The 18,708-nt window shown below is 39.0% G+C and overlaps 1 protein-coding gene across 1 annotated transcript in view; it reads left to right on the top strand.

The window, feature by feature from the left end:
• GRIN2A (glutamate ionotropic receptor NMDA type subunit 2A) overlaps positions 1-18,708 on the top strand; it is a 182,886-nt gene that overhangs the window by 99,499 nt on the left and 64,679 nt on the right. The window contains exon 3 of the mRNA XM_068422458.1: positions 8,616-9,208. Within this exon, the coding sequence (XP_068278559.1) occupies positions 8,616-9,208 (593 nt within the window). The remainder of the gene's footprint in view (positions 1-8,615; positions 9,209-18,708) is intronic.

The following is an 18,708-nucleotide window of genomic DNA, read 5'->3' as shown; positions in this document are numbered from 1 at the left end:
AGATTAGCATGCTTCACTTTTTATTGAAAGAGGAAGGTAAAACACTATGTTTTCATTTGTTTCTCTTTTTGGACTACCTTGGAAATTTTGGAATCTTCCTTTGTGTCAGAGATCCATCTGCCTGTATGGAAACACAGCTGTCAGGGTCTCATTTCGAAACCTGACAGTTAAATCCCATATACAAGATTGTTTTGAGTAAGCATGGACATTAACAGTAGGATTGTTTTCAAGATTTATAATTAAACTAGCTGTCTGCTCCAAGAAATAATGTAACTCGCTGTAAACTAAATGCTTTGATTTTGTATCCATTAAAGTTACCCAAATTGCCCATGAATCAAGAGAAGCTCATCTCTGATGGCCTTATGGGAGCAGATGTGGTTTAAAGTAAATGAACTAGTTGATTTGGTAGAGAATTCTCTATAGTCACAGACTGAAACTTGAGGAAGGTGAGAAATTCCACGTAGCCCAGCATGTTGTTTAGATAGTAAAATACGTAGTATCTCAATACTGATATGAAACAATGTGAACATCGGTAAATAATGCCCCAGTGCGAATATAAGAGAGTGGGATAGTAGGGATGGATAGTCTATATACCAAGATTTTAATTTATTTTCCAGAGACCTATCTGGCTCATTTGGCTGGTATCCTTCATTCATCTTATGTCTTTGTGGTACTTTATTTCTAGAGGTAAATTATGTGAATTCCAATGAAATACCAGTACTAGGAGAGGAAACTTATCCAGATTTCTTCTTTCCTCGGGTGTCTGTGTCTATCTCTGCTGGATTTCCTGAGTCTTGGCCTTTCACCAGGCTAATTCACAAGCTCACTGATGCTCTCTTAGTGCTTTTTATTTCTGTTACCTGGTGAAAAGCTTCCTATGATTCTGCAAAATGAAGTTTTGTGTTTCTTAAAATAAGTCTAGGCTTTTCTCCTTCCAACAAGCGCATTTTGGAAGTCTTGCAGTAAAATAATGGTTTGGCTTGCTTTCCACCTCATTCCATAACATCGTTTCATTGTTTTTCTCATCTAGGTAGGTAACCTGTACAGAATAGATCATCATCAGTTTGTTCTAAACTTTCTCATGTTGCCGTGGGGAGAACGGGAACAGGACCCCGTTTTCTTTTAACGCTGTCACCACAACTTTGTTGTGATGTGTCAGATATGAGTTGTTGACAGATTAATGTTTCCATACAGCAGAAAGCCAGTTACTTTCACCAGTGGTGTTGGAGTATCTTCTCTGTCTTTGAAAAGTCATTAACTTTCCTGATTGCTCTCCAATCATTCATAACAACTGTTTGAAGAGCTTTCACTGAAAGGACAGACTCAGGAGCTCTCCATGTGAACTCAGGTGTTCCTTGAGGTGAAAGGTGTGCTGCATGGTTAATTTAAAGTAATCTTCCCATGGAAAATGAAGTCTTTTGGGGCTCTTCAAGAGACTATTTACTTGCATCAGTTCAGTGCTGACTAATTACATGAATAAAGCAGAATGACGCTGCTTGTACAAACTATGAGAAAATCAGACACCTAAATTTAAAAAATGGCAAAACATTTATCTGCAGTTATGACAAGGGGCGTAACAGAAATATGATACTCAGCTATAATCTATGGCATAAAATCTGTCCTTGCCAACTAATTGATATATTAGGTCACACATTTTTCAGTATTTATTTTCTGGTGAAATACTTCTAGGTAATGAAAAACTTTTGTACAGATCTCATCTTCTCAATAAAGGAAAAATACTTTAAGATAATGCTAACACTTTAAACTGACGTACAGCACCACCTGATCCTATATGGGTTAAAGAGTGACTGATTTATATTCAAGAAATATTTGAACATACAAAGCAAATATGATTTGTCTGATAATACTCTATTCTCCCTTATCTTCCTCGCAGGCATCAGTACTCTACTTCTTACATGTTGGGATTCTTTTTCACCCCAAAATCTGTAAAATAGCTGTTACCCATCCAGATAGCTATGGTACAGCTAGCTCCACACTGCCTTCTTGTACAACCACAATTTTGCCCTTCCTTATTGAAAGATCAATGGTATAAGGCAATTCTGTAACAGCAGAAGTTGAAATTTATCTACAAAGGAGGCATCTTGTGAATAAACCTTTCATCAAATGACCACACAAAGTCCCTGCTGCTTTGTATGAATCTTTTCAGGATTTTGTCAAGTTTGGTCACAGGCTTATTGATGTCATTTCAGCCTTTGAAAGCATTTTTCCCTTGCCTGTCCTGGTTGAACAGGAGCTCAAACTGAGACACCACAATTTCCAATGTTTGAACAATCGGTGAATGAAAACCCAGATGGTGCGCTCCCAGCCCAGGGAATGGTTCATGAGCTCTGTGCTGAACTAGTCATCTTCCATAATTAACTTATGTTGTTTCACTGTGATGGCATGTTGAGTTACTTTAATTCATTAGTCACGACACTGTATTATTTGAAGAACGTAAAGGATAAAAAACCAGTGGACTCTGTGATGATCTGTTCTCATTCCTTTGTGTTTGTTTATTTGCTATTCTGATATAGAAAAAATAGTGACAAAATTTTGACTCTTGTAGCAGGCCCAGATAAGCCAAGCAAGTAGTATAAAATTAAATGGATATATTAAAGGAAAAAAAAAACCCCAAACAACAAAACCAAATAATAACCCCAGAAACACCTATCTGTTATCTAGCAAAATTCTCAGGATAAAACCATGACCTGAAAATACAGAAGCCTCTGCAAAATGAATCCCTGCAGGCTCCCCCTGGAAATGGGAAAGAATATGCTTGATTAAGTTGGTGCTAACCTTTCAAAATCATGTTTCTCTGATATTTATTCCTTTAAATAATAAAAGAGGACATGTCAGATGTTGGAAAGCCATAATGTACTCCCTTGCTTGCTACTGCCCTTTTCTAGCTTGAGTGTTCCTCTCCCAGAGCAAACTTTTAAAATAAAAAGTAAGGCCTCGGTTCGTCCTTTTTGTTGACCTTTGTACATTTTGTGGTCTGCATTTGCACCAGTTAAATTAGAGTAAGAAAATTTCCATCCCTTTTTCTAGCTCCGCTGGAAGGCTTTAACCTTCTCAGTGACAAATGGTAGAACACATTCACAGGTCTATGTGGGCAGATTTTGGAGAACATAAAATCTGTCGCGTGGGGTTGCAGGAGCCCGCGCACCCTCATCCACAGAGCCCCTGCCCTGCTGCCCCCTCCCTCCCGGTCAGCTCAGCCCACGCCTCGGGAGGGCTGGCACGGGGGATCCAGGCAGTGCTGCACAAGGACAGGGGTTGGGTCAGGCTCTAGGTCGAGTGCAAGGAGCAAGTCAGCGTCCGCTGGGGCTGGGCATGGGCCTCACTGCAGCTGAGCTTGGCTTAGGGTTATGGCAACTGGGGGTCCCACGTGGGGCGATGGTGGTTGGCGGGCAGTGCCTGGGGCCCGGGCGGCTCTGTAGCCTGCATGGGAGGGCAGGAGCACAGCTCCCAAAGGGGAGGCTGGTATCGGCAGAGAAACTTGCAGGCAGGGATTGTGCATGTTTTTGCCTTGTGTGAGGCCAGAGAGGTGACAGGTCCTTGGGAAGCAAGTCTTTTCTGCTGTTTGTAATAATTAGTAAATTATTTCCACCCTCACATGTTGCTCTGCTTTGCCTGAAAGTACATAATTTTGTGTAATTTCCCCCAAATTGCTCCCATGGTGATAATGGGGGAGTTTTCTCCCTGGGCACCTCAGTGAGATGTTTGTGTTGAAAATTGCATGTTATAGACTGCTAATGAATAGAGGCAGGAATTTAATAACTTAAGTGTTTAGAAATGTTCAGGGTATCTTGGGAGAAAAGGTTTTCCTTTCAGCTCCTCCACTTCAGTGTTTGTATTTACAGAAAATTTTGCACGGGTCTGTATAGTACCACAAAGAAAGACTGTATGGGTGAAACCTAGATATTCATGACAGATAAACACAATTCACTTCACGTTTACCTGGGGATCATTATTACATCCTTTCAAATAATCCAAGAAAAATTGTACCAAGTTAACACACTGCAAGATACATTATTTACCTACATTTGAGATTGGTACAAATAATTTCCTTCTGTCTATTTTTGATGTGATGCTAAATTATTTGGCTTAAATTCATGACTAATTTCTGGCTTTCAGTTTTTCCAGTCTTTGTAAAAATGCCAAATAACTACTAGAATTCATTAAACAGGAAACAGCTTGCACTGTATATGTAGACCTAGCACCACATACCTTAAATCTGTTATAAAAATGGAATATCTAAATTACAGTGGTGTAAAATAGGAGAAAAATATTTTCCGCTGGATCTCTGTGGAAGGTGCAGAGTGAGTAAGAATGAAGTAATTAAGATAACTTTAAAGTCCTGCTTGTAGTCCTGTCATAATCGTCTTGTTTCTAGCTGAATAAAATCATCCTCTGTATTGCTTTTTAAACTGTATTTCATATTGGGTTTTGCTTCCCATCATAATATTGTCTTACCAGTGAAACAACTGTCCTCAACAAGTCTGCCAAGTGGAAAATCGATTTGGTCTTATGTTGACCCCTATTTTGTTCTGGTTTAGCATTTCATTTTCATTTAACAGAAGGTGTACTATTTTAGATAATAAATGTTTCTTTCTTTAACTAACCAACTATTGCAGCTTTTTCCCTAGTACACATAAACTACTGCCAGGGCTTACCTCAGCTGTTACAGCAGCTGTGAATATGCCCTGCTGATCTCATGGAAAAGCTGGAGCTAGGAAACTAAGATGTCATGAAAATAGCTGAGGATGAGGTTTTGAGAGAAATATTCCTGTAAATTGTTGGACTTGAGGAAGTGAAATGTGCAATTCTGACAACAGTGACAGATTTATAGACTCAGTACACTAATTAAAAAGCAACTTGCTCTAATATATTAATGTATGAAATGACAGCACCAGAGCGAGCTGCTCTGTTTTGTGCACAAGCATGGGAATGCTGAAGTGCCCTTCTCCTGTAATGACAGAGTTTTATATTGTATACAAAGTTCAAAGAATAATGTTAAACAAGAAGCAATTGAAGGATTACTTCCTTCGGGTGTGTAACATATGGGGAGATCTTTTGCTATAAACTGTGTGTTCATGTGCAAGACAGAAAGAAACAAAAAGTTTTCACTTGTTCTTTTCCTTCTCTTTTCATTGCTGTTTTTTCTTTACATGACTGTGGTAAAATCCAGCTAAGAATCTAGAACAGAAAAATTAAATGAAGCGTTACTTAATCATTTCCGCAACTACTTCTAACTAAATTTTTGTTCATACCAGTGTAACATCTTCGGATTTTCATGGTTTGAGATTTTTTCTGTGGAATTCCTTTTTATAAAAGTTTCTTATATTGCATAAATGGTACAGCTTCCTTGCATCCTCTGCCAGTAATCTCAATAGATGGGGCCATAAGGAAGGAAAAAGAACGTATTTCTGATGTGCATTTAAAGCACCTCTGATATTACAACTGTATTCCTACTTAAGCAATGACTTAGATGTCTTGATAGATGACTTGATAATGACAAGATGACAGTTAAATGAAAATAACTGAGTAATTTTGGTTTTTTATAAACATCACTTTAGTTTGCTTTTGAATACAGAAAAGTAGAACTTAAATTGTACATGTGTAATGAAATACTAAGTCTGTATAAAGCAAAGAAATAACAATGCTCTTCAGGAAGAATGTGAAGCTTTAGACACCCCAAAATGGACAGTTCTGTAGATGGTTAAGAATGCAGTAGTTGGATCCCTTATAGTTTTATTTATTTATTGCTGTTTCTTCACTTTTTCCCTCTAAACTTAATGGATAATATGTCCTTGAATATTCTCCTTATAGGCATTTAAATATCTGCTGAAGTTCCTAAGGCTGCAGTTTGCTTATAATCTTCCATCTGTTTCAAATTCATTGTAAACACAGTCAGATCTTCAGCTCTATAAAAACATCACATGAAGCCAGTGGAGCTACATGGAATTTCTTCAGATAAGAATCTTACTTGTGATATTTTTATCTCCACTTTTTCCTGAACTCAAACTTGTTTTCACCATATAATTACAATTTTTTCATCATTCTGATCACAGATTGATATTAATTGCCTGATTTTGACTAAAGTTCACATTCACACTTGTGTGAAAAGGATTCATGTAACAGGGGTGTGAACTTCACAAAAATGTTTTATCAAAACTCCTTTCATAAACTATTTTTCTAACAAAATGTTTACAAAAGGAAAGATTTATTTTTAATATGTTCCTTGTGTTGTCAGACTCCTGTAACAGTGACACAGGCCGTTGTGCACAAGACTGTTGTGCCTGACTAGGGAGACTGACAAGGGCTGCTCTCGGTTAAAAATCTGTATTTACTAGTTAGAAAGGTCACACTTGGAAATGTCCGTGTGCATTGGTTTTTACCTTCAAAGACTTCATCTTCAGTTGTCTTATTGGTGAAGTTTCTTGTGATGCATGAAGGACCAAGGTGTATGTACTGTTTGAAAGAATTATTCCACCACATTAGTAGCCATAAACCATATAGAAATGGATAGATTGGAGGAATATGATGGAAATAATCTGTTTAATTTATTATAAATTATTGTACTTATTTTTACTGTTATTCAGCATAATCACAAGTTAAAACCAGCATAAGAGCTGGAGAAGAAAACTAAAGTGATTGACTTTGCATTACAATTATTTTTTCATGTTCAATTAGGAAGCTACAGCAAACTCGGATTCATGGCATTGTCTCTAGATATCTGATTTACTTTGTAATAGCAAACCAGTAACTAAACCATTAAATGCTGACTCTGAGCAGATTTTGTGTGCTGGGTTTCTTTAGCTGTAAGTGTCTCCAGATGAAAAGCTTGTTTGTTTATTTTTAAGTATACAGTGCAGGTCACCAGGACATAGCTCCTAGAAGCATTCAGCAATCAAATCTTGCGAATTCAATTCTTCTCCCAAATATGTTTTATAACATCTATAATTAACCCCAAACCACTACGGGTCTGGACTGGCATTCAGAATGCCGTTCTTGAGGTACCAAAGAAGCCATGGCACATGATTTCGTTACCACCAGTGGTGTGTATTTTGTACCTTCGATATCAGTCTTCACGGTCTGACACAAGTTGTAAGACTTATATTGCTGTCAAGCTATATAAAATCCTGGTGTCAGCTTCTTAACACTTGCAAAGTAATAACACTTATCTTCTATTAAAAAAAATATAGACATGCAGTTTGCTCTGAATAGATTTCTGTAGATAAAATACAGAACTTGTAGAGCTGAGTTACTGTTCTCACTAATAATTGTATATTTAACACCACCTTGCCGTGAAACCTAAGTCAATTAATCTGTTTCTGTTCCCCACAAGTGTAAAATAGGATAGCAGGTCACAACCACATTCATAAAACTCTTTAAATTAAAAGCACTACATGTCTCTTACCTGGAAAGACCACATAAGAAACCTTGCATGGCTAATGTCTTATTTTTAAATCATAAGCTTTTCTTTCAGCAGGAGTTCATGCTTTCTGTGTTTGAAAATGATGCACATAAGTTGCCACTGCTGGTCAGGAATAAATACTGAAGTAAAATGAAAATAAAGAATTATATAGTTCTGGTACTGTAATAATTGTGATGTATATAAATCTAGAATGTAAAATTAAAAAATAATTTAGAACTTACAGCAGCTTAGCAAAAATAGACCAATGAAAATGTTTGTAAATTTAGTGGCAACAAAATATGTTATTGTGTTGCCTGTTTCTGATAAATGTTGTTAAAATAAGAGGCACCTGCCCTTATGCTGTATAAAATGTTATGAATACTGTAAAAGCCTAAGACAAATATTAGAAACAAGTCTCCTAGCAAACTGATAGCACAGCTGTGTCAGGCAATGCAGCTACCAGTTAGAGACTACGAGGCCATTGTTTGAATTTATTTCCATTTAAGTCCTTTAATGAGGACACCAGCAGCTTGCTGGCTGTCCCTGGAGTCCCATCTTGTTAATTCTACATCAGACATCAATGGGCCATGTGCTCTGAATGGAGCATGATCAGTAGTGAGCCCACGAACGGTAGTGAATTCAGTACCTGGGGACGATAAATCTACTTCTGCAGGGTTTGACAGCTTCCACCAAGCCCAATGAACCTGTGGAAATGAAGTATCCCTCAGACATTAGATCTGAAAGTATGGAACTTCATATGTATGCAGCACGCACATTGCAATTTATTTCCATTGTAACTAAAAATTGGTATGAATTTATTGGGTCACATTCCTAATAAGTTTGATGAATCTAAAGCTACGTGCTGGAGATGAGTTGTTTAAGAGCGGGTGGCTGTCTCCAGGGAGCTTCCTCAGTAGGTACTGATATGAGTTGTTGTCTTCAAGTGATCAAGTGCTCAGAAATTTCCTACATAAATATCTGTCACTTTTTGGCAAATATTTTAATGAGCTGTGGTACTTACTTATGATCAGTGTTGCTTATTAATTATATGAATATGATAAGGCACGGAAAGTTGTTTGAATGCAATGAAAGCTTGGTAGTCATGGTGGACTGAAGAGAACAGAAGGATTAAGAGGTTTCATTCCCTTCAGACTTCTACAAAAGTAGTAATCTTTCACTGTGTTTGGTATTCTAGGATGTGACGTCCACATTCTTCCAGTTTGGGGCTTCTATCCAGCAAGAAGCCATTGTCATGCTGAAGATTATGCAGGATTATGACTGGCACGTGTTTTCTCTGGTGACCACCACCTTCCCTGGATATCGAGACTTCATCAATGTCATTAAGACCACAGTGGAAAATAGTTTTGTAGGCTGGGACATGCAGAATGTCATTGTACTTGATACCGCCTTTGGAGATGCCAAGACCCAAATTCAGCTGAAGAAAATTCATTCATCTGTCATCCTGCTATATTGTTCCAAGGATGAAGCTGTCTACATACTGGATGAGGCTCGTTCCCTGGGCCTTACTGGCTATGATTTCTTTTGGATAGTTCCCAGCCTGGTTAGTGGTAACACAGAAATCACTCCCAAGGAGTTTCCTTCAGGACTTATTTCAGCATCTTATGATGAATGGGACTACAGTTTAGAAGCTCGGGTACGGGATGGCCTTGGGATTATTGCCACTGCTGCATCAGCCATGCTGGAAAAATACTCCTTCATTCCTGAAGCAAAAACTAGCTGCTATGGACAACTGGAGAAAAATGATCGGCCATCTCAGACCTTGCACAAGTAAGGCTTATTGGTTTGTTTTTTTTTTTTTTCCCTACATAACCTTGGTAACTTTCCATTTTATTGCCATTATATGTCTCTTGAAGAAGAATATTGTTTTTTGTTAATCCCATCATGCCCTTTTTAAGCAGTGATTTTCAGATGTTCCAAGGGAACATGCAAGAGGACTTGCTTGCACTTGTAACTGTGCACATGGAAATGATGTAATGTGCTGAGAGAATAAATACTACTCTGGATCTGATGTAGGTGATGACAGAAATTGGTCTTAGAGGGTATGAAGCTGAGTTAATAAAATCATGCCGTTGTGTACTTTAACTATGAGGTAAAATTGCCAGAATGCTCCGGAGGCTGTGCCTGAGTCACTTGCATCATCAGCAACCTGGTAATATTTTAGAAGACAAGAGTTGTACAGTGTTAAAGAGGTGTCCCTGGAAATTATAGAAGTATTAGATTAGTTAGGCAGCTTTTATCAGCTAATAACTGAAATCAGTCACTTCTGCTTGTGAGGATTTTATTTTTGTCTAAATGACTGTAAAAACTACTCTGCATTAATCCAAGTTTATATGGATGTTTTTTCAAAACAGTTTGGTATATGGGAACTGCCAAGGTTTAAATCAGGTTTCTTTGCTGCTCTCTTTTTTTTTTTGTTGCCTTTTAATTATGCTTTAGAATCCTGATTACTCCTATCCAAAATGTTGCATAATACATGCTACACAGTAATATATTTCTTTATCTGATTTGTGAGAGGAAGTAAAGGGAATCTCACATGTTTTTAATAGCTCTTTATAATATCTCATATGGAAGCTACTAAGCAGTATTCATGAAATTTGTTCTGACCAAATATTACAGATGAAGTGCTTTCTACAGAAAAGCAGGATGGAATTGGCACAAGAAGGAGAGTCAGTGCTGACTTCATACAGGGGATTGTGGAATATTTTTAGTCTTCCGAGATGTACGTGTGTATTTAGATTAGGGGCTGATTGCCATATGATGTCCTGGAACAGTTGTTGTTTCCATGCAAATGGCATCTTTGTGCACAGCATTCTTTGGAAGCTCTCTTAAAAGCCAAATACTACGAAGTAAATGAATTTTAATACTTCATACATGTATTTCATAAACAGTGCGACCAAAGTGCAGAAACTTGCACAGTTCTCCTTAGAGAGGACTTGCCTTTAGCATGACACTTCCACTTTTTTTTGGTCTCCTCTTTCCTGTTTCTAAGCCTCTGCCTCTAAAACTGTACAAATTTACCAGAGGTGTTGCAGAAAATCTGTGATTCTTTTCCCGCTGCCCCACTTGCCCCTGGGGAGTGGCAGGAGGCAGCACTGGGGTGGCTTTCCGGCCCAGCATGGCTCCAGGAAAGCCATCGCACGGTCCCTCATGTCAGGGCAGAGCAGCTGGAAGGCACTGCTGGGGTGACTGTCCTGCCCGCGCCTGGTCTGTGATCCTCATGTGCTGCTGCTTAATGCATGTGCTGGCAACACCAGATAAAAGTGAAAGCTAGTGGCATCCCATTAACCAAATTCTGTGCCTTAACAGTGGGATCTGTACAAACAAAGAAGTTCATTATCAATACTCAAATGCTAGTTTCTGTGAAGTTAAATTCTATTCTGTCATCAGAAGTGTTGGCGTTTAAAATACTATGGTTCAGTTGGATGGGCCACAAAAACTTGAACCTGTTTTGAAAAGGACTTCTACCTCATTGTTTTGGTACTACACTAGTGTAGACTTGAGTTAGGTATTCAGTATTCAGCATAAGTTGTGTTTCTTCAAACAATCATTTTTTTCTCATTAAATCTGCATGACTACAAGAACAAGGTTTGTGAGTGTTAGGGCAGTGAGATTAGTCTTCACCAGGATGTTCTTCAGTGTGCAGTGCGTGATGCACATAGAAATTATTAATAGAAGTTGTAATATAGTGCACTGTGGTTACTGAAGTCAATTCCCAATGCGAAACAGTGAGCTATGAAGTGAGAATATATTTTCTGTACTGGAGATACTTTGAGCTTCTCCAACACCACAAGAACAAGAAGCAGGCTGTTTTTAATTTAGAAATGTCAGAATTACACTAAAATGAATAAACTTTAAATAGTCCTTCTTATGTAATAACTCCCCAGGACTATTCTTGTCACATATAATCTGCAAGAAAAGCAAGTATACACAAGCATTTAGGAGTGCTAAGTAATGTCTGGGAGCTGACCAGTCTCTCCATGCCAAGGTAAATTATGTAAATTCATTGCACTTTCTTATCCTCATCACTAAGTTGTAGTTTTTTTTCTTACATGACAAATCAATGCCTGAATTGGGGTTTTATTCCAAAACGTGATCTTCACAGTTGCAGGTCACAGTGCAGCTTTGTGTTTTAAACCACAAGATAAACGTGTATGATGCTGTATTAAGGAGCTAACTTGAACAAAGGATTTTGGAGCATCCTCACAATGAAGAGGGCTAAAGTCACAGCTTATGAACCTGGGCTCTGCTATACTGTGCCTCCCTGTTTGTGCTGGAAATCAATGCTGAAGAAGTAGGGTTGCACGGAGGGACACTGCTTGTGAGCTCAGTGGAAAGCAGGAAAGAGGCTCTGTAACGTGATGCTTGAGCAAAACCAAGCTCAAGAGAGGAGCAAAAAAAGAGGATTTTTAGACTCCATCTATTATAATGACAGTCTATTTCAGCTTTAAACCCAATACAGTATTCCAAGGCTATGCCATAATAACTAATTTGCTTGTAAATGGAGGTTGGTAATGCTTTATGTGTGACTTCTCACATCTAGAAAGTGATTTTCATCACCACTTATGAAGAAATTCTATGTAAAGAAAGCCATGAAGTGAAAGCTCCTCCTCCCTTTCTCTCAAATCCTTTGAGTATTAAATTGGTTTGAAGATATATATGTTTTGAAGCACACAATTTATCCTTCCCCTGTCACTGCAATTTTAAGATGCTTTATTGGCTTTCTAGAGACAGAAAAAAACAGATTTGCTTTAGTTTTTGGTCAGTGTTCTGTTCTGATACACGTGGGAAAACTAGTTTTTCCCTATGAATAAGGGATTTAAAATAAAATACAGGGATCATTTTCAACACATTAAAAGCCATACATATATATATATGTATTGATTCAGATCATCTTTTCCGATCTGTGTAAGACCCAGGTTCTCCCAAGACAGAAAAATACCATTGTGTGAAATACTGGCAGTAACACAGCAGGACAGATAGAATTAGCAGCTCGTTAATGCAATGTCAGTTGGACAAATGCTTGTTCTCTCTCAAAAAAGGAAAACATGTAAGCAAACAAAGAGCAAAACAAAATAACCCTGCCAGTCATCATGGAAAATGCTGCTGCTTTGTGAATAGAAATGCTTCTGCTTTGTTTAGAAGAGTACTCATGTTGTGTATAGAAGTCATAACCCTGGGACATACATTTCACAACAACATTTCCAACCGCTCTGACCTGTACAGGGATGGATGGGGATGACAAAGCTGTTGCTCTGTTGTCATTGTCATGAAAAGCAAAAAGATGATGTCTCTGTCTGTAGGTAGTCGGGTGTTTACCACATAGTGTTTCATTACATTTGGTTTCCAAATACAACCAAGTAACATGCAGGATTTAGAGACTCCTCTTACTTTCCATAGTGCAGGTGTAGGGCTAGAAAGCTGTCCAAACTGCTCTGGGCAGGCTGTCATTTCATACCCTTCCCAAGCACAGTTTCCTTTATTCGTCATCACCAAGCCAGGGAGCAGGAGCAACGTGAGGTCCAAAGGGCCAGATACAAATGCGTTCGTTGATCCTGCCCTGAATCACCCTACTTTAAAAGCTTGGGGACTCGGTGAGAACATCGTTTTGAAATGTGCCACCTAATGTTGCTGTCTTTCCATGGCCTATCACACCGTTCATTTTCTTGTCCTTGCTGTCGTGCTGCTGATACCTTACTGTGTGGCTACGAGACAGCGTCGTCTTCAGAGGGCAAGGGTATGCAGTCCTGATAGTCATCCATCAAGTTCAATATTTTGATTCCAGCTTTTAGCAATGACAGATAAATTTTCCTCTTTTTCTTTTGTGCAAAATCAGGTGTTAAATGGACACAGTGGTTTGATGAATAATCCAGCAAATCTGTCTAATCTTCTCCTGCATACAGATCAACAGCCAATTTACAGAGGATTTGTTCATTTAAGTGCTGTCAAAAGACTTTGGAAAAATAAGTATCATCTACTTTATTGTATGACTGAAGATGTATCATTATTTAACTATATATGAATGCTTTTTCACTATTAGCATACTTGTTCTGCAAAAAAACAAATGTTATTTACATTCACCTAAGGCTCTCCAGGATATTTTGTTTGCCTTTCCCATTTTGTTCTCCCACTGCGGCTTTACAGGAGCCACTGTGTGCTCACAGGAGTGCATTGCACACAGGGTGATGATCTGAGACTGTGACCCAACTTTCAGTAGTTACAATACATTGCTTACGTGTTGTGGAGGGAAGCAGCTAATCTGAGTGTATTTAAAATTTCATACTTCTTTCTGGTAACTTTAAAGCTTCAAGACATTTCCGTTTTTGCATGCTGCTACATTTGGTTATCCTTCTCCTTCACTACTGTGAATGCTGCTCTGTGGAAACAAATCCAAATGAGGATGATGCTCCTAAATGGCTGAAGGCATCAGCAAAGCTGCAAGCCTTTGTGGAGCGCTGAGGCCACGGGGATGTGGGGAACAGTAGATTTCCAGGGAGGACAATATGTTTAGGCAAGCGTCTCCAAATGAGGACCAAAATGCCAGTCCTAGATTTAATGTTGACAACTAATTTCAGATGTACTGGATTACAAGAAATTATTATTGTCAACATGAAAAAATAAGAGAAAATGAGAAAAATGACAAAATGAGAAAAAATATGCAAGACAAGAAAAAATGTTGTCAGTGGCAGGATCCCACTTAGCCTCATTAATTTGTGTGGGGGTGCTTTCTCATCAGAAGTCCCAGTAGAGTACTGTAGCGATTGCATTGGTACACAGGGATACACAAAGTCTAATTTACTGCTGATAGGCAGGTTTTAAACAGTAACAACTAGATATTTGCACTTCTTTTAGTTCATGTGCTGTAATTGCCTTCTATAGTATGAGGGCGTTTTCCATAATGTTGCATTAAACAGCAGGAACTGAATTGATGAAATGTCATATTCCTCCAAAACTAAAACTAAACTTCACTGGCAACAAAATAGGGTTTGCGGAGGAAAACACTCCACACAAGAGATTCTGACGTGGTGCTGTTTTACTGATGAAGTGATTCAAGAAATCATAGAAAATCTGTATCAGAATTTTCTCCCAGGTTAGGTCCGTTTAGGAAGCAGAAGGTACCAGATTAGGGGCTTTTAGAACATTTTGCCCTCTTTGTGATAATTAAAAAAATTTTAAACCAAGAGAACAAGCATGGCCTCTGTTCTGGAGTTGAGCAGAGCCGGCCTTCAGGGCTGAAAGCAGGCTTTGAAGTTCAAAATATAAGTGAAGGTTCTTGGAGACGGAGCTGCTGCAGACACCGTCCCCTTGCAGGAAGGAAGAGTCTGGGATGTTTCTGAGGTGGTGCAGCAAAATGTAACCGTATTAGTGCTTTTTATGAAATGTTATTGCTGATTATAACATTAACTCACTAAACCTTGTGGTGTTTTATGGGTTACGCTAGTCTGTGGCACTCTCCCAGGCATCTGAGCCCTTTCTAATTTTGCTCCCTCCTCTTGCCCCCATTTCAGAAGGGCTCCCCAAGAGTTTTGTCACTTGTCTGGCAGAATTGGTACAAAATGACTTTTCCAGACCTAGTGGCAACTAATGCTTTAAGGAGCAGCTGACAGGAGGTACAAGTAGTTGGCATGCCATGCCTTTTTCACAGTCACTGAGCATATTGTTCCCAAAATTTTATTCATCCATGCTGGCTCAAGGCCTAGGGAGATACAGCTCCAAAGCGGGGCATCGTTGCAGAGTTACATTCAGGAGAGCGAGGGTTGGGGGAAGTGGAGGAGGAGGCACGAAGAGGAAGAAGAGGCTCTTTGCATCACTGCAAAGGATTTGAATTTGGAAAATAAAATCCTACATAGCCAAAGATATAAAAGTGTCTTTAAAAAAAGCTTCACTCTTTGAAAAATTCATCACTACCTTGTTTAATAGTGATCTATTTCAGACCTATTTCTTCAGACCACACATTCTATATTCTACATTTAGTGTTTCTTGATTTAATTTTATAGATGTTTTTAGGAAATCTGTTTCTTAATGATAATTAATTTGTCTTGGGGTTTCTATTGATAAGTATCTTTCAGATTTCACGGTAGAATCATAGTAAGGAAGTTCAGCAGTTCAGAGCCTCAGCAAGATAAAGAAGGAAAGACAATTTGGATTCAGTCCTGCTTTTTTTAGGTATGATACTGGGTGAATGCCAAGCCCAGACAGGCTGGCTGTCTAGATTATTAAAATGGTTGGTTCATACTGGTTGGAGGAAAGAGAAATACCACCAGATGACACGTTGGTTGTGAGGCAAGTCATCTGCTTTGAATCTCAGTTTGGAAATTCCTTCTTTGAGAGAGAAGGGGGAGAGTTTCTTTCATGAAGCCTGTATTTCCCTAAGCCTCTGCTGTTTCTCTTCATTGCCTGCAGTTGTCATGGATTTGAAACCCTGCCCCATGGTGAAGAATGCACTAAATAAAAAATTATAGTCCCCAGTGATGCCACCTGAGGAATTTATCAAATTTGATTATCTGATCTGGCCTCAGGAAATGCGGGTCTGAGCTTGTGGCAGCGAGGAGTCCCGCGGGCTTTCTGCTCCCTGCAGCGATCAGGCTGTGTGCTTTATTTTACAGGTCTGGTAACTAAGTTCTCTTCTTTGGAGGTAGCTTAGGAGTGATATGTTTTCATTAATGCCTCTGCCTTACCCATTATATTTTTCCCAGCCAGTGATCTGTTTGGGAGCTGGATACTAGGTGGATTTCACACTAATTATAAACCAGCATGCTATTGCAGAACTGGCTCTGTTCCTGACCCCCATGAGTCCTGAATTTCTACTTTTAAAAGTCTGAATCTGTATAAAATTATCATTATAAAACAAAAACACAAGGAGCAAATACCAGAGCAACCAGAAAGAAGGGCACCTGGGACAGTCTGCGCTTCCTGTCTCTGAACTTGCTTTTAAAACCATGAGACCTTTGCTGAGGGTGTTTGCACGACCCATTTGGTTTTTAAAGGCGTAATTCTCCCGTGGTGTGCAGCCCCCCAGGCCAGCTCCCCTCCTGCACCCCACCACCCCTCTGGGTGCCCCAGGATGCCCTTGGTGATTTGCTGGGCTGGAGCTTGGAGCAGTTTCTCCTGTGGTCACACCTGCACCTGCCAGAGTGAAGGTTTTAAAGGTAACCCTGGGAATTCAAAACGTTCCCCCCTCCTCCATCTAGCAATTTATTTATTGGTAGCTGCTGTAACGTTATGAAAAGAGGTTAGCGGAGAAGGCGGCTTAAACCTGGGCAGGGAAGAACCAAAGGATCCTTTCTGTAGGCAAAGCAGCTGTTGTTACTAATTGTGTTCGGTTACACAACTTGATCCTTGCACAGACAGTTTCATATTCATATTTCAGTGGATAGATGGAAAGAAAATAAACACGAAATAGAGAAAAATGGAGAAAACATCAAAACAAACAGTTTGAAGGGGAGAAGAGGGAATTTTTTTACTATATTAGTTTTGATGAGAGCATTTTTTGTCATATGTATAATAATTATCACAGCTACATTGTATGCATTTCTTTTTAAGGGATCAATTAATTAAAGATTTTTAATTTATTGCATTGCTCCAAGGACTTCCTGGGTCTGTGTGTGTACATGCACGCAATTGCTAGGTTTTAAAATCCAGGTCTTTTCTAAATTTTTACACATTTGTAAAAGTATTTTCATACATATGACATCTTTTTAATGCTGTGATCCTTGCATCTTTTAGAAGAGTATTTCAGTTTTATTTTAAGCATAAGTAGACCTGTCTGGCCTCAGCAAACCTGGCCTCTCTCCCCAAAATCCCATTTTTCATACATATATCACCTGGGGAATCTTACTTACAAACTTCAGTTTGCAAAATTTAATTAAGACTTCAGTGTCATAATATCATCACAAGGCCCCCTGCTATCATGTCTTTGCAAAGGTTATAGCGTTAATGAGGTATGAAAGCAGATTAACTACTAATCGAAGGTGTTTGCTGCATTGCCCCCTTAAAGTAACAAGCTTAAATAATCAAGCACCTCATTTAGTCAGGAACAGGAATATGCAATTTCACAACTACTTCAGGAATATATTTTGACAAATTCAGAAATCAAAGACGTCTTGCACAGAATTAATCTTGGGCTTAAAACTCTCTAACAGTAACACATAACGTCAATACTTTCTTTTCCTCGCTCTTGCTAACCAGGAACAGAAAAGCACACCGTTGTTTTTCATAGAAACAAACAGTTTAGGATCTTGGCCAGTAAAAGCAGAGCAGGACTTCTGGCCTTTTTGGAGGAAAAATGAGAATTCAAAAGGGAGTGTAGATTGTAGGCACTGGTTTCTGAAGACGACAAGCAGTTGATGAATTTTGTACAGAAGAGTGTGCTTGGCAAGACAAGAATCTCTTTGAAGTTCTTTTTTACTGCTGCAATTTGAGAAACTGGGGTAGCTCAGTCTGCATCACTCACTGATACCTTTGTATGTGACTCAGACAATACAATTTTAAGAGACTTTTACAGATCAGGGACTTTTTTTTTAACTTGCAAAATGTGTTTCGCCGAGTTCAGTTTTTCATTTTAGATTTGTGGTTCATCTTTCTTTTTGGAGCACTTGAGCAGCACTTGAGCATCACTGCAGCTACAGCACTGCGTCTTGCAGTGGTCCTTGACTAGCTTCTAGGCTAGGGCATTTGCATGTTAATCCCGAAATATGATGAGTGATGTTTGAAATCTGGGCTAGCGATCCTACCACGCTGCATAAAAGAAAGGTTCAACTCAAGTATAATCACCAACGGCTACGTAATTAAAAACCCAACTGGACGCAAAAGCCTGTTGTAGTCCAGCGTGTGTGTTTGTGCTCCAGCCTGTAGGAGGAGACAAAATGTTCAGCTTTTAGTTTTATTGAAATGAGGTGATTTCTGCCTGGCCCCGTCAGATGATGTGTTCATTCTTGGGGGGAGTTATTTCATGTGTATGAATTAGGAAGGAACCCGTGAGGGCGGGTGCAGAAGTACAAATACAAGTAGTGCGTGTTTTCACAGTATGTCCCTGTTTTCCCCCTTGCGGTGGGTTCATGGGCATTTTATTCCTTGGGTCACAGTGCGTTTCGTTTTCAGCAGTGAGCAAGCGTTATGCTGGTGTCTTACATGTATGCACAAGCAAATTCTGTCTGGTAATTTGCCACTTGCTCTCAAGGTGGCAAACAAGCTTTTTATTCCCAAGCAAGCTCTTGCAGTGCTGGTTGAAAAATGTAGTATATGGGAAATTAGTTCAACTGAGAAGCGAA

This window comes from Nyctibius grandis, chromosome Z (genome assembly GCF_013368605.1).
Source record: "Nyctibius grandis isolate bNycGra1 chromosome Z, bNycGra1.pri, whole genome shotgun sequence".
Lineage (NCBI taxonomy): Eukaryota > Metazoa > Chordata > Aves > Nyctibiiformes > Nyctibiidae > Nyctibius > Nyctibius grandis.
Note: the sequence above shows the minus strand (reverse complement) of the source record. Positions and strands in the feature narration are given on the sequence as shown.